At 31.5% G+C, this 17,717-nt stretch overlaps 1 protein-coding gene across 1 annotated transcript; it reads left to right on the top strand.

Moving 5' to 3' along the window:
- The first annotated feature begins 7,714 nt into the window (after positions 1–7,714).
- On the top strand, positions 7,715–15,946 carry LOC139510600 (putative leucine-rich repeat-containing protein DDB_G0290503). The gene is made up of 10 exons (XM_071297155.1): positions 7,715–7,902; positions 8,264–8,388; positions 8,769–8,940; positions 9,233–9,356; positions 9,730–9,966; positions 10,377–10,480; positions 13,357–13,465; positions 14,201–14,330; positions 14,922–15,065; positions 15,745–15,946. Exons 1-10 carry the CDS (start codon positions 7,847–7,849, stop codon positions 15,870–15,872), a joined length of 1,329 nt encoding a protein of 442 aa, XP_071153256.1. The 5' UTR covers positions 7,715–7,846; the 3' UTR covers positions 15,873–15,946.
- The last annotated feature ends 1,771 nt before the right edge of the window (positions 15,947–17,717 follow it).

Genomic DNA, 17,717 nt, shown 5'->3' with positions numbered 1-17,717 from the left:
CTGGCCCCTAAAATATGCATAATAGTACAGTGATAATGGACGTCATACTAAACTCCGAATTATACACAAGAAACTAAAATTTAAAATCATACAAGACTAACAAAGGCCAGAGGCTCCTGACTTGGGACAGGCGCAAAATTGCGGCGGGGTTAAACATGTTTATGAGATCTATGAGATCTCAACCCTCCCCCTATACCTCTAGCCAATATAGAAAAGTAAAAGAATAACAATACGCACATTAAAATTCAGTTCAAGAGAAGTCCAAGTCCGATGTCAAAAGATGTAACAAAAGAAAATAAATAAAATGACAATAATACATAAATAACAACAGACTACTAGCAGTTAACTGACATGCCAGCTCCAGACCTCAATTAAACTGATTGAAAGATTATGTCTTCATCATATGAATATCAGGTATGTCTGTTTGTTTTGTTCAAGCATCGGTGACAATATAATGGAATGTGATACGACTGTCATACAAGTGAGAGGTTTAGCTAGCTATAAAACCAGGTTCAATCCACCATTTTCTACATTTGAAAATGCCTGTACCAAGTCAGGAATATGACAGTTCTTGTCCATTCGTTTTTGATGCGTTTTGTTATTGATTTTGCCATGTTATTATGGACTTTCCGAATTGAATTTCCTCTGAGTTCAGTATTTTTGTGATTTTACTTTTTAATTCTTACTTGTTTGACAATATGTCAAGTCATGAAAGTTATGCATTAAAGTAATAAATATTAAGTAAAAAATAACTAAAATTCTTGTTAGATGTAATTATTTCATTCCTAAAAATTGTTTCTTAGTACTGTATAAACTTACCAGAAACTACTGATGTTTTGTAGACTTGCCATCTTTGTCAACAGACAACTTCCAGCACAACATACCTGTACAAGGTAAATGACAGATATAAATATTTCTCAACACTACAACAATCATGATAATATCAATGATTAATCTTAACGTAAATAGGGTGTCTTCCTCCATATTGGATTTGAAAATACCAGAAAACAAGGTCTATAGATATTTGATAGAATGTGCAAATTTTGAGAGTAGTAGGAAATTCATGTGTAAGAAATTTCATTTCAATATAGAAAATGACATGTTTTATCATATTTATGGTTGTATTTTACAAAAAACAGTAAACTTTTGATAATTTAATTTTTTTCCAACTCTGCCACATAATGGTAGGCAACTCATAGGTTATCTCAAAATTCTATGTAGTAGTTTATGATTTATTTCAGAAAATTCGGGTTTCCATGCATACTCTTTACAAAATCTGTCAATTTTGAACACCATGTAGCTTGAAAATAAGCCCAGTGACCAATTCTTTTTATTGTTTTTTTTAAAGGATGATATAAACAACATTTTGGCAAATTATTAAAAAATTCTATGGATTATAATTAAGTCACCCCATCTACTTTAGTTAAACTTGTTTTTCTCCATTCATGTTAGTTGATGGACATGTTTTTATGAATCTAGTTATAAATGCGTCTTTTTATCTTCTTATTTTGATCTGTGTATCATCTTTCATGTCAATTGTATTGCATATAAATATCTATGTCTATTGAGTTTAGCAAGATCAACAAAATCGATTTTGGACAGAAAAAAACTGTATCTCTGTTCAGTATGATTAAGCATCATAATTATAATTCCTTACCTACATTTTTTTGTTTATTTTTTCCCATAGAATATCAAGGCAGTAGTGGCACCAAATAACCTGCCAACGAGGATCAACCGTCAACTTCGCCTGAAAAGAATTTTGAACAAGATATATTACTACAAAGGAAAGAATGTATTAATATGATGATTATATTCTTAAAAAGTGTGTGTTAACTTCGTTTGATTGTTTATCTAAAACAAATTCAATCACCAATAAAGATCATTTAGCATATTAAAAACACAAGATTATTCAGGCAAGAAAGGTACAGCCTACAGGTTAATATCCTAATCATATTTTGCCCTTTTTTGTTAACACTTTATTTTAACATTCCTTTCAGAAAATGTTTAGTAATCTGTGTAAATTTTATTTCAGTAATCTACATAAATTTTATTTCATCTTAACATTTATTATAGATCCATATCAAATTCCAGACATAGAAAATGAACTTGAGACCGGAGAGAAAAGAGAGAGGAAACTGCTTGAGAACAACAACATTAAACATTTGTACAAATCACATATTAAAGGTAATTAATTAAATAATTCAAATCAAGTACAGATTCAAGTTGATTTGAGATTCAAGTTGATTTGAGATTCAAGTTGATGTGACCATTAAGTAACCTAGAACAAAATTGTATTTTACCACAAGAGACCAGTTTCAGACGGACACCCACACCAGGAACATGCCTACCTAATAATAGTGTAGACGTGGCATAAAAGACTTCTAAAATTATTCCGCGCTTTTTTTTATTGATGGACTTATTTCTGTATCATTGACATACATACATTGGTCCTACATGACGCCTTTAATAAAACAATTTTCTTATATTCTTATTCAAATATATAAACAATAATCAGCTGTTAATGACATATTTTTTTTTATATATGTTAAAACTTCCTGGATTAATATTACTTCATAACTCAACATCATATAGCATGTATAGTTTCTGTAAAGGCTACTCCATTAAAATGGTGGGAGGGTAGAAGTTTAATTATTGAATGTGGGCCATGGTTATTTTTTTAGAATTCCTCCATGACCATTATGCATAATAATCTTCCTCCTACATTGCATTTAATGAAATAGCTTTAATAATATCATAAATTTAATAACAATTTTAAAGGAATCTATTTAGTTATATCTATTGACAGGTTTCCAAATAAATATATGTTTAATTTCAGTTTTAAAGTGGACTATACAGCCTAGCAACATCAGTGTCCATGAAAGTGTTACCACTCAACGAAAGATATTACTAGGTATATATATTCATTTTACTTAAACTTCAGACTCTCATTCTTCAATGTCTTATTATTGTATATATACGTTCCGGACCATATGAGTATTTGGACCATACGCGTATGGTCATGACCATATGCGTATACTCATATGGTCCGACCATACGCGTATGGTCCGACCGTACGCGTATGGTCGGACCATATGAGTATATACTCGTTTGGTTATAAACGGGCCGGACCATATGAGTATTTGGACCATATAGGTATATTTTTCAATAATATGCATGAGAAAACTTTATAAATAACAATGATTGCTACATGCAATTGTATTATTTACAATTCAAATAACATTAAATATTGATGCCAAAGTTAGTTTTCATCGCTAATTGTATTCTTGTATGGATGCGTAGGGTGACATTTACGTCCACACGGTACCATAGCTTTTCTTGGGTCCTGGGTCATTCCGATGTGTCTACGGTGAAAAAGTTCTAGATCTCCAATATCGTAACATGACTGAAGTACATCATATCACCAGAGAATTTTAAAAAATAAACTAGTGTCCTTTGCCGGTGACGTCATTCATTTTTTTTTTTAAAAACAAAACACGTATAAGTATAAAACATTATGAATATTGCACTGCTAATGCTAATTATATTAAGTTTCAAAAGTAAGCAATTAGACTCTTTACTCCTGTCGAGTTTTACGTCAGGTTATATATAGTAAAACGGTTGACTTCTAAGTTATCTTCCCAGGTCGACATTTTGCCATTCACTCGTAATAACATATCGGTAATGAAAAAAAAAAATGTGTGTTTATTATAGTTTTGACTAGTGATGAAATTTACTGGGTGAAACTGCTTATTTTATTTTGTTAATCTTGTTATTATTAATTTTTAATGAAAAAAAATGACCTTTGGTAACTGTCTTTTTAATGACGTGACAACTAGAAGGTTTATATAAAGAGGTAAGCATAAATGTACCTCTTAATAACCCCGACCATACGCGTATGGTCGGACCATATGAGTATATACCCATATGGTCATGACCATACGCGTATGGTCCAAATACTCATATGGTCCGGAACATATATAAAATAAACAGAAATTACACATGCAAATACTTTTCTACTTTGTTTTGTTGGATTGCTGTCTCATCTCCCTTTTCCATACATGATACATTTTTTTTTAATTTTCAGTTAACCAAAAACCATCAACATGCAAAAGAAAATTGTTCGAGTCCGAAATTTCGAACACTGAGACTGGTAAGTAGCTGTTTTATCATATAAACTTTTTCAGCCAATATAAAGAAAATTGGCAATATTTTGTGACGAAATAGTGATGAAATTTAAAAAAGTTTATGTTAATTGTTTTGATTCAAAAATACTTATAGAATAATTGTGAAAGAAATCAAATATTCAACAAAAATATTCAACACATGACCTAACAACACTTTAATCACAAATGTGTGTAGAACATGAGTTTAATATTTGGGTTGTTCTGTCACAAGTTGAGCATATTTGTAATCTTAAATTATTAACCATTGGCAAATTTCCTTTTTATGAAATTAAAGTAGAAAATGTTAGAAACTATATTTCCCTTTCTACGCATCCTGTTTCAATTTGTTTCTATTGACAGCGTCTATTGGTCTTTATTCTATTGTGAAATCACTGTAACTGATATACTTATTGCATGTAGTTCATTGCCACAAATGTAATAATATAGTTTAATTTTATGACTAACTTCTCTTGTTAGACGTGTCTAAGGCAACAGGCCGCGATAGCATTTAAAAGTCCAAGATTTCTTAAATATGCGGCTTTAGAATTAAGCTATCCCCTGGCTCTGTTGTTCAATAAGTCACTTCAATTATGCATTTATCCGTATGAATGGAAAATAGCAAATGGTTTTTCAAGAGTGGTTCTCAATTTTTTTTTATCAAACTATAGACCAATCTCTCTGTTATCTATTATTGGTAAAACGATGGAAAAATGTGTTTTTAAATATTTATTTAATTTTCTTTCTTGTTATAAAATAATTACAAACTTGCAATCAGGTTTTATGCCTGGAGATTGTACTGTTAATCAACTTATTTATATTACCAACGATATTGCTAAAGCTCTTGATTTTGGAAAGGAAATAAGAGTTGTGTTTTGTGATATCAGTAAATCGTTTGACCAGGTCTGGCATGAAGGCCTCCTTCATAAACTAGAAAAATATGGAATAAGAGGGGACTTACTAAAATGGTTTAAAGCTATTTATCTGAAAGAAGACAACGAGTTGTCATAGGAGGACAGACCTCGGATGTGTATAGCATTAAAGCAGGTGTCCCCCACGGCTCAATTTTATGCCCATTATTATTTTTATTATTCATAAACGATATTGTATGTGACATATCATGCAACATCAGACTTTTTGCTGACGATACATCATTATAAATAGTTATTGAGGACGAGTATGCTACAGCTGAATTAATGAACTCTGATATAGAAAAAAATCACCTATGGTCTCAACAATGGCTTGTTAATTTTAATCCAAGAAAAACTGAAACCATGACCATACTAGAAAAAGAGCAAATCCCCATAACCCACCAGTATATATGAATGATACACTGATACAAGAGGTTGAAGAACATAAACATTTAGGGTTAATTTTTCAAGAAAGCGGTTGTTGGGAAAGTCATGTAAACTGTATTATTGATAAAGCTACGCCTCGTTTAAATCTTATGAGGAGTTCAAAGTTTAAGCTATCGCGTAATAATCTTCAAGTAATATATATCAGTTTCATCAGGCCTATTCTTGAATATGCAGATACTATGTGAGATAATATACAAATTTATTTAAAGGACAAACTAGAGCATTCAAATAAAAGCTGCTCGTATAGTCACAAGTGCCACTAATCTTTGTTCTAAATCTAATCTTTATATTAATACTGGTTGGGTATCTCTGAGCGAGAGAAGATTTAGACATAAGGTTATTAAATTTCACGAAATGTTTCATGACCAAGCTCCTAATTATCTTCGTAGTCTCGTACCTCAACAACTTTATCAAGTCTATAAATACTAGAAGGGCATTTAATGTTCAAAATATGAACTGTAGAACTACATTTTATCAAAATTCTTTCCTACCATTTGTTATTCGTGAATGGAACAGGCTCCTACAAGATGTTAGATGTAATCCATCAAAATTTACACTTAAAAATTATATAAATCGAGATACTAAGAAAGTCCCCACATATTATAATACTGGTTGTAGAAAAGGCCAAATACTTCACGCCAGACTCCGGTTGAACTGCAGTGGCTTAAATGAACACCTTTTCCGGAAAAAAAATATTGTTCTTTCCAGCCTCTGTAAATGTGGGAAAGTTGAGAGCAGCAAACACTACCAATATATAATGTACAAACATTATTATCATGTAGTGAACTCATCAGTGATGAGGAAAAGGAAAATATTTTTAAAGTTGTACAAAGATTTATTTTAGAAGCGAGAATTGGTCCATAACAATTATTTTTATGTCGATGTCGATTTAGATGTTGAAACTTTGATGTAATAATACCTTATTTTCGAAACATTTATATATTTCGCAGATACATGAACCATAATTATAAACAAATGAGTTGATCACATTTTTAGATCAAACTGACTTGAGTAAACCACAGAATAAACATGTTAAATGTGAATTGAAAATTAGATTATACGAGTTTCTTATACTATGTTCCTTATTTTGTCATTTTTTAAAAGGAAGACGGATTTATATAAGTTTTTCTTATTTCCCAATCCCTGTATTTATATTGTATAATTATATTTCATGCACTTTTTGAATAAAATTTTGTTTAAACTAAGCATAGACAGATATTGGTGTAACCGCCTGTTTTCGACCACAAATAATGTATTGAGTTTAACATTACTCGACACAACCTTTTCCTTAGTTAGATTGTTCGTGTAGTTACGACTGGTGTTCCTATTAAAACTGTCAGAAACAAACATACTACCGGGTAGCTTATAGACATTTGTTTATTGTTGCAGATCCTATGTTAATCGTAGAATATTTTTGTTGTTTATGTATTATTAGGTTTATGTTCCGGATATTTGATGGACGTTATTTGTAAAAAAAATCCAAAAAAATCTGAAAGAATATACATAATATAACTTTCTTATCAAGTTCAGCTTTGTATGTGTAAAGCCAGTTTGGATCCGTTATTTAAATGAAACTGGCTTGTCCAAAAACCATCATCGTCTTTATATAGGTCAACTAGATCGAAACTCAAGTGAGATTTTCAGTTCGGATCCATATTGCAAACGTATTTCCCAAATTGCCCAATATTTTTAAAATAAAGGAAATATCAAGTAATGAATAAAAAAAAAAATAATGTGCCTGTTAATTTAAATTTCAATTGTTCTTTGTAGAAATATGATATAAGTATAATGTTTGCATAGAAGGAGCTTCTTTGTTCGTATAATACCGTAAGGAGCTCAAGTAGTCTTAATTAGCAACATGACAATTTCGGCCTTCGTTTCCTTTCGTGCCTGATTATACCAAGCATAGTTTAGCGAAACGCGCGTCTGGCGTACTATATTATAATCCTGGTACCTTTGATAACTATTAGACGATGTTAGAAACGATACTTAACGAAAGCAAAAAAATCAAATATTTTTTAGAAATACATTTAATTTAATTTTGTAATTCCTGTTCAAAATCTGGGTTAAGATTAATTTACACTTCTTACAATATTTAAGTTTTTTTTAATCTAAAGAGAAAAGAAAAATAACAAAGATGCATTTTTGTACAAGAAACTTTTTTCGATTGTCTTTGCTTCTTCGACATCGTCAACCAATGGCGAAGCAATAGAACTATGACGTTGTCGTCATTCTCTGTCTTCTCTGTAGCGACGTTCCTTCACTACGCCATAGAAAGTCACAAAATTTTTCCAGAATATTTTCGTTGATTTTACAGAAGATAAAGAAATGAATTCAGTTTTAATACCAGATATATATCGGCTTATGTCCGGTCCATATCACAGGTGAGTTTTTTTCTTCTGAGTTTTTTTTAATACCGACATTGACTCTCTACACCATTAAATTTGATAACCAAAGAATTAATTTTGGTTAAATATTTCTATTTTTTTATTTACGAGTTTTGATTCATTACATTTATCTTGAACTTTTAAGACCTCTTTTCTGTAATTTTATTTATTTCTAACCTTATTCTCAATTCTTTCCTTTTTCTTCTCATATTTTCTCAATTTATATTGTTTGTCCTATATTTTGAATTTCTTGCCTGTCATTCTTTATGCTGTTTTACTCCATCCATAAAATCAATTACCGTGGAGTTTCAAACTTTTCTGTAAGTACCTAGTAAATTAAGAATTTTTCGAATTGCAGTATTGCTAGCTTTACAACATTGTGCGAAGAGCTAGAAGACCATATTGATCCAACAATAGATGAAGTACGTATGGAGAAGATGATTAGCATCATGAAGAGATTGAGAGATTATAAAACAGATGAAGGTAAGTTTTGTTGACAAATACTTCTACATATGTCAAAGAAGATGTTTTATCTTCGAAAAACACAAAATATTCAAGATTATTTTGGCAAAAAATCCTGTTTATACAATTATTTTCTTGAGAATTTTAACTTCCCTAATTTAGTATATATATATATTGTATTTGAGAACAAGATTTTATTATTTGCCTGAATTAAAAAATATGTTGTTTATTTTCGGAGATAAATACAAATCGATATTTTTATGAAAAACTTAAGGATAGCGATTTTTTCTGTCATTGTCCAACATTTAAAACACCTTGTTACAGACAGGATGATCTTTTATATGCTATTGAATATTTGTTTCTGAAATAATTAAGCAATGCACAATGCAATATCTTTGCAGTGTTTCCTAAGATGAACGAGTTATTTTATATGTTGACGGAGACAGTTTTCAGTCTTGTCGAGTCCCAGGAGAATTGGTCACTATCTGAATCAGATAAGCCATCAGTAGCCAGGATGATTCTTGACAAATTTCAGAAAATGATAGTAGGAGGCAGAATTCTGCCACAACGAACGTGAGTTCAAAGAATTTAATTATCGAATAACATATGCTATCAGATTTTTCATTCTCTGAAAATATTTTTTTTTGTACTTTAGAAAAACATAAGTTAAAACAGTAATTCGGGAATTTTATGTTGGAATGATATTTTGTCGCTGCTTGAGAAATTAGAAATCCATTTCGAAGAAATAAAATGAAAAACATGCGGAAACACAAAAGTTCAAGTGATTTATATAATAATTTAGAATATGATTTATCAATCGAACTAAATTTCATTTGTTTTCCAATACAATTCTGTTGTATTTTAGATTAACGGAGAAAAAATGCCACAAGCGGTATAAACAAGTAAGAGAATACAAAGAAGTACAAGATTTAGAGAAATTAATAGAGAACCACGAGAAAATTTACCAGGAACTTCAGGAACAACAAAAGGTAAAATATAAACATCAACAATTTTGATATTACAATAATACGGAACAGCGAAACAACGAAACAACGAAACAACGAAACAGTAGAACCAACATTAAAAAAAAGTAAAGCAACCAAAACAGCGGAAAACTGAATCAGAGAACCAACAGAATCAGCGAAACATATTTGTCTTACCGAAAGTCTTATCGCGGTGTTCTACAATAATGGACGTTCCGTTATTTTGTTGTTTCATTGTCTTATATTTGATTTCGTATTTTTTCCATTGTTCCATAGTTCTCAAGTTTAACGTAGTAACCGCAAGCAATATTTTTGTTTTGTTTTGAAGACTTTTGCAACAAATTTATTCATTTGATAGTTTATTATATTTTTTCTTCAGAAATGTAAGGTCATCAACGATAAAGTGACATTTGTTACAGACTTACTTCAGCGTAAAAAAACCTTCTTCGCAGAATATGAAGACAAATTCTCGCCTAAAAATCATGAGCGGAGAAAGGATTATATTAAGTTTCTTCAAGAGAAGTTAGAGAGAAATATGGAGAAAGCTGCTGAGACTACGGGAAAGTATCAAACTTTGCTTTATGCTGAAAGTGTGGCCAACGATAAAGTGAGACAGGTACACATATATAAATGATAATAAGAAATAAATAGTAATCACAACCCCTTGTTTAAAGATTTGTCTGGGGGAGGGGAGGAGAGGGAAATATTATTCGTAGTTATTCCACAAGACTATCATACATGAATTCAAAATCAAATATGAGAACCACATTTTCCGTTTACCGATACTGCGAACTCAGTTGAATTGGAAAGGAGAAAAATAGTCAGGAGCCTCTGGGGTTTGTTAGTCTGGTATGATTTTTAAAATTTTTTTAATTCATTTATAAAATTTATAAATATGTTTTGGAGTTTAGTATGACGTTCATTTTCACTGAACTAGTACACATTTTTTTTAAGGGGTCAGCTGTGACCCACTTATTTATCATTATTACATACTATACGAGTAATTTAAAAATAATTTCTTTACAGTTGGAAAGTCAAATTTTAGATAGTCTAAAATTCGGATTCAACGAAAAGATATTGAGTGGACTTGTTTTTCTGAAGCGAGTTTTGTCAACCGTTAACACTGAAAGGTAAGATAAGCTACCTCCAACTTGATCCTTAACTTCAGAGGATATTTTTTATTCTATAAATCGGAAGCATATGACTAGTAGTATGGCATCATTCAAACATTATGTATATACATATATAAAGATATGTATGTAGGATTAAAGTAAAATGATATACAGTGAAACCTGACTAAACCGAATACTGTATAAACCAAAAACCTGTCTAATCCAAACATGTTCATAAGCACCGTCATATCAAATTATGTGCTATGTGAACCTGATAAAACCGAACTTCGGCCAAATCCGAAACAAATCTTAAGTCCCAAAGAAGTTCGGTTTAAACAGGTTTGTTTTTTTTTTTTTGGGGGGGGGGGTGGGGGTGGTTGGGTGGGGGTGATACTTTTTTCTTCAAGATTGATCAAAATTTCATTTTTTTTTGTTGTTTTTTTTTAAATGGGGGGGGGGGGGGGGGGAGGGGGGGAGTGAGGTCTTACATCTAAGCAATTGTAAACCAATAATTTCAAGGAAGATTTGCATTCATCACAGCTTTCATTGATTGGGCCGAATAATTCAGACCTCAGACAATTCAAATTAATTTTATTGAACCAGTCATATAAAATGTGTAGGTCTAAGTCTGTCAAAGGAGGTTATAACTGATTTGCGACAATGCAAATACTAAATTAAGGATACATAGACAACAACTGTTAAGTGTCTTTAAATATCAACTGTATTTGTACGAGGCTAGGAAACAAGGTGTGTGCGAGCTTTTAGCGAGCTATTACACCTGTTTCGAGCCGAGTACAAATACAGCTGATGTTTAAAGACACTAAACAGTTATTGTCTTTATCCTGCAATTAATTCTGTATACTATTTGTGTTTTGAAAGAAAAAAAAAAAAAACCAAACACATGTTTTTCATTTATTTTCGATTTTTGAAATCCCTTGAGGCCCGTGTAGTAATACGATTCAGTTATCACACATTCAACTGAAGACGGGTTCGCAAAAAGAGAATCTCGAATGGTCAACAATACTACATCGCTCAAAGTGAATAATTATCTATTTTAACATAATAATATTAGATAAATGTTTCATTATAATACTTTATTCTGATTGGCTAACTGCACATCACGTGTTATTCCGTAAGCAGTTGCATTGCTCAATACAACTTTTCATTCATGATAACACGTGGTCCAACAATAAAGTGCACAGGTGAATTAAATAAAAAAATATGTAAAATACGTGTTTTCATGATCATAACTAAAAAATGTAACTATAAGTATTGAATGCTTCTTTTTGAAACTTTATAGGGTTGTAAAAGCGTTGACCGTGCGCACATTTTTAGAATGAAGCGCTTCCGCGCTTCATACAAAATGTACTTCGGTCAACGCTTTTACACCCCAATAAATTTACAAAAAGAAGCATTCAATTCTTAAATAACAACTAATTTCAACAGTAAAAACAAATAACAAAACATTGTCCAATTTGAAACAGGAGTGTACGAGTTGTCCTACGCTTTAGACTTGACATTCACTAAACATGCATGATGAAATTGACATGATTGTTTTTGTTACACAATCATACACATTCAAGTTTTGAAATCGATAGTTGTCATCGTAGAAAAAGACTGCTGTTCATGTGTGTATGTTATCAGAAAATTAGTGTGACTCTTATTGCTCTAAAGAAATGTTTGAAAACAGACAGAACGTATAATAGTTATCGTTAATTCGCAATTGATACGTCATTGGAATGCGATTGCAATACACATTCTGAGGTCACGCAGGTTTATACAATACTCAGTCCGGCAGTGGGCAGAGCTTAATAGTTATCGTTAATTCGCAATTGATACGTCATTGGAATGCGATTGCAATACACATTCTGAGGTCACGCAGGTTTATACAATACTCAGTCCGGCAGTGGGCAGAGCTTTCAAGCGATATCTGTATAGTATACAGATACAGCATAGCGATAACTGTAGGGCTGTATCTGTATATTAGTAGAACACCCAATTGCAGGATAAAAATAAAATCTTTAACCAATGAATTCAAAATACTAATATCTATTCAATTTCACAAAAATGTAATGAATAAGCATCATGTAAATCATTAAATAAAGAAACATGAAATTGATAGTTTTAAACAAGGGAAATAGCAATGAACATTCTGAAACTGATTATACTAGTAAGGGAGACAACTACATATGCACTTTTATGTTCAGTCAATGTACATCACTATGCATTACATGTATCTATAAATTAAGCGGCGAAGAGTAATGATTTTGTTCAATACAATGACTGTACCTAAGAAACCTCTTCAATTTTATAAGATGTATTAATAGTAAGCTCACTCCTTCTTAACAACCATAATTTATTTAACATACTTATAGAAAGTATTTCTTTATACAATTTTAGCTTTTACATTTGACATTTGACTATATAAGTCTATATATATATATATATTCTTTTATATGTTATCTCATCCGAAATTTTGAATTTTATGCATTTTTTATTTTTATGTATACTATTTTTTAACTTCTCTGTAACCTTTGTACTTGCATGGTTTTATGAGAATAAACTATCTATCTATCTATCTATCTATCTATTATAAAAAATAGATGCAAACAACAGAATTAAAGATGGAAATAAGCAAAGAATTACGGTCCATTACAAGATAATTGTCTGTGTCTATTGAAAAGAAATTGTGATTGCATTGCACATTTAAACTTCCTGTAAAATATAGAGTTATTATCCTTTAAACCTAGTGGCAGGTAGAAAGGCTACACATTCCACACCATTTTTTTCTCTTAAAAGTTCAGATTCTTTATTATAAACTCTCAGACACATATAGTGCTTCAAGAGGTTATCAGTACATAGTTTGAAATATAATTTTCATATTTTTTACACAGGTCACATGACATTATGCAGCACATTCAAAAGCTAGAAACTGAGAGCCAACATTTAGTTACCAACATCGTAAATACACTTACTTCAAAATACAATAGTGTATCACCACAGGTAATTATTTTTATCTATGAGTAAATATATATAGGAAGATGTGGTGTGAGTGCCAATGAGACAACTCTCCATCCAAAGTAAAGTTTGTATATGAAGACGTTAACTAGAAACAAATTTAAAATGCGCGGAAGTAAGCAAATCTTATACGGCTCTGCTGCATGCGCATGTATGACAGTTAAATAAAAGGCTCCTCCGCAAATAATTCCAACTTTGGTCCTGAATTTATAAGAATATTGAAGTATTTGAACAATGTAGTGAACTAGAAAGATATTACAAATATTATAAGATTTGTTACAAATTAAATGAAGGTTTTGAAATTTCGAAATTATTGTGAGATGTTTATTAAGGCTAACACTGTGACTTCCTGAGTATCACCATACTATATATATACGTATGTTATTTAAAAAAAGAGTCATATCGAAATTCAAAGGCTCGCATTTGTATGCTCCACCTAGTGGACTTATATTTTTCGTCTGTGCGTCTGTTCGTTCATTCGCCCGTCTGTCCCGCTTCAGTTTATAGTTTTTGGTCAATGTAGTTTTTGACGAAATTAAAGACCAATCAACTTGAAACTTAGTAAACATGCTTCCTATGATATGATCTTTCTATTTGTAATGTCAAATTAGAGTTTGACCCCAACTTCACGACAATCATGGTACATATATCTATATATTGTATAAAATATAGATTATAAAATGTTTTAATATAGTTTGCTTATACATTTTTATTTACAAGGAATTTCATCTTCAACATAGATTTTCTGAGGAACTTCCAGACTGTGAATTCACTATATGTCAGAACAACCTTAGACAAATCAAGTTGAAAACAGTAAAGAAAGACGAACAACAGGGCACCCGTAATGATAGTAAGTGTCTTTAGAATAATATCTTCATAAAAGAATGTAGGAAATGCATTTTATTCTTAACATTTTTAATTGATAGGGGAATGGAAATCATTCATCAGAGAACGTCTGCCTTTTTTTTATTTCACTTTGTAATATTGCAGTATGTTTACAAGTTGTATTAATTGTTTTGTTGCCTTTTTTTTTTGTAAATAAAACTTTAGAATAAAATTGAGAATGGAAATAGGGAATGTGTCAAAGAGACAACAACCCGGCCATAGAACAGACAACAGCAGACGGTCACTAATAGGTCTTCAATGCAGCGAGAAATTCCCGCACCCGGAGGGGTTCTTCAGCTGGCCCCTAAACAAATATCTATACTTGTTCAGTGATAATGGACGTCATACTAAACTCCGTTTTTTTTACTGTTACCTTTTATCATTTTTTATAATTATATTTTATTATAACTACCATTATCACATGAAAATAAGTGATTTTTTTCATTGTTTATTTTGTCTAGAAAAAAAAATTCTGTATATAAAAATATTTTAACTGTCGCAAAATAAATTGTTAATGTGAATATTAACTTAATATATGTTTTTTTTTAATGAACAGAAGCCAACAAAGACGGAGCAGCTTTTACCTACTGCTTTACACGTCAGACATATCTTCATACACGTCACTTGAACAATAATACACTTCCAGACTTTAGTGCAGCATCTTTTGAGACACATGCAGGCTGTAGTGCAGTACCAAAAGGTAACGGGTATACTAGATTTTATTCCGATTTTATAATCAGTTATTATGATTCATAATCATCCAGTAGGAAAGAAACAAAAAATAATGACATCTATATATATAGATAATGATGTAGGGAATAAATCTAATTATCAGCAATCAACAAACCTTTTAAACTTTTTTTAAAACTTTTTTATTTGACTGTTACTTTTTAGACGATACACGCGTCTGCCGTGCAAAATTTCAATGATGAGTTTATATAAAATAAAACTATAAAACAAAACAAGAATCAAAAAGGCAAAATAGGATTTCTAAGAAAAGTTAAAGGTATAAACCAAATTTTCAAGTTCATATATATTCTCAGTTTGCAATTCAAAATTTTAACACTGAGAGTTCATGTAAGGAATATCACAAATAATCTTGTGCAGCAAATCTGTTTTTTCCGTCACACATGGAATAGAGCAGATTTTTTTTATGCCCCACCTAGGATCATTATGTTTTTCAGTCTGTGTGTCCGTTCGTTCGTCCGTCCTTCTGTGCGTCTGTCCCTCCGTCTGTATCGCGTCTGATTAAAGTTTTTGGTTAATGTAGTACTTGATGATAAAAAAATCCCCGCCAACCTACACTATTTTTTCAAAGATGTAATAGGAAACACACATATCATTTTATTTGGCCTTATGCGTTATTTTTAATGTTGTAGGAATGATCGTTAAACAAAAGATTGCAACAGCATCTTCTGATGTCTCATTTGGATGGTACAAAATGCACCCATGGCAACAAAAGAAATGGACCTTCTTTCTGAAGAACTCTAATACAACACTGTCATAATTTTGAACAATTATCCTTCATATTATTAAAAAGAATCTGTATCATTTTGAAAATAAAGAGATTATCTATATTTATTTTGAATTGTGATTTTTACGGTTTGTGTTTCAAATATTGTGTACGTTATGACTAACTAGGGCAATGCACCTTTGAATTTTAGCTTAAATTAACTTCTGCATCAATTTTTTATTCCAACTTTTCTGAAACCACTCAACTGTATTTCAAGAAACTTTGTAGATATAATTAGGACATTCTATGTAGATGTGTATATCTACAAGAAATGATCTATGAGTCTTTAGACCTAGAACTCTGGCAAGATTGTGTTTGCCTAGTGACAATATGCAGGAGTTGGGTGTGTGATCGTGCTCACAAGTGTTTTTTTTTTCAATTATATATCTTTATCTATAAGTAATATTTCATTTTATTTATAAGTTCATATGTGTACGTAATATGTAAAGCCATGACAATGAATTAAGAAATGGTCAAAATTTCTTAATAAATTAAAAATCCCGTAAACGCAGACACTGAGATAGTAGCCCAATCACGTGCAATGTATGCTCCTTCTACAACTTTTATCCATGTCGATTCTCCTCGTCTTAGTTGAACTACTGCACTAGTGGACCCTGCCAGCGAATCCTTTGTTAAGTCATTGTCTACAGCAACCACAACAATATCATGTCCATTTACAACCAATTTACTTGTAAAATCTTTATTTGGACTAGATAGTGTTGACCAAGAGAAAAAAAATAAACTCCATCCTCCTTACAGGTAAATTTCCCATTTACTGCACTGTATGCTCCTCCGACGTTAAGTTCACTGTGCCAAATACAAGTGTTGTTCCCGTTGCAACACTAGCCTTATCTGCTGAGAGTGATGCAAAAAATGCACTTTCTTTCATCTGCAAAAGATATACAATAATAATCATAATATTCACCTTCGTCCGTACAAGAAAATATAGAAATTTTTTTAAACAGACCTGCGAAAACAAGAGAAGGTACCACTGAGACAGGTTTGTAAGTAATCAAGTAGATTTTACTAGATTATAGAGTGTTTGTCCGGGCGAGTATATATATTTGTTTTGGGGCCAGCTGAAGGACGCCTCCGGGTGCCGGGATTTATCCTGCATTTAAGACCTATTGATGACCTTCTGCTGTTGTCTGTTCTATGGTCGGGTTGTTGTCTCTTTGACACATTCCCCATTTCCATTTTCAATTTTATTTGTGTAGTTCCTTGCATTTTTATGTAACAATATACATGTACGTATGATAATCAACAGTTAAAAATATATCCTGTTTGAGCACAAATATTGTTTATTCCAAACAAAACAAACAAGCAAACAAAAATCCGAAAGACGATAAAAGAATCCGACATGTTCAGTAACCGTTGCAGCGGCACTATCATATTTGTAAATGACGACGAAAAAAAAATTCCAAACTTAAAAAATGATCACACTAAAAGAAACATTTCTCAATCGTTAAGCAGACAGGCAATAACTTCCAACAGATAATTTATCAGACAAACGTTAAAAGAATGCTAAACAGGGTCGAGATGGGTTTACGGCATTGGGCAAGGTACTGCTTAAAGAACTTAAAAGCTCGGGGAGGGGGTGCAAATTCTGCATTCTGACGAATTTCCGGTATTTGAGAACATATATAAGAAAGACCTATTATCCGTTTAACTGCACAATAGAAAACCTTTAAAGAGAGTCCGTTTTGGAGATAAAAGGAGGGCATTTTGGAGATCAAAGGAGGACATTTTGGAGATCAAAGGAGGATATTTTGGAGATCAAAAGAGGACATTTTGGAGATCAAAGGAGGACATTTTTAAAGACAAACCATAATCAATAAT

Source organism: Mytilus edulis, chromosome 2 (assembly GCF_963676685.1).
Source record: "Mytilus edulis chromosome 2, xbMytEdul2.2, whole genome shotgun sequence".
Taxonomy (NCBI): Eukaryota; Metazoa; Mollusca; class Bivalvia; order Mytilida; family Mytilidae; genus Mytilus; species Mytilus edulis.
Note: the sequence above shows the minus strand (reverse complement) of the source record. Positions and strands in the feature narration are given on the sequence as shown.

Coding starts and splice junctions, on each gene's coding strand:
- LOC139510600 (XM_071297155.1), top strand. CDS start 7,847: ATGAATTCAGTTTTAATACCAGATATATATCGGCTTATGTCCGGTCCA. Junction 8,941..9,232: donor AGAATTCTGCCACAACGAAC/GTGAGTTCAAAG, acceptor GTTGTATTTTAG/ATTAACGGAGAAAAAATGCC. Junction 10,481..13,356: donor TCAACCGTTAACACTGAAAG/GTAAGATAAGCT, acceptor TTTTTTACACAG/GTCACATGACATTATGCAGC.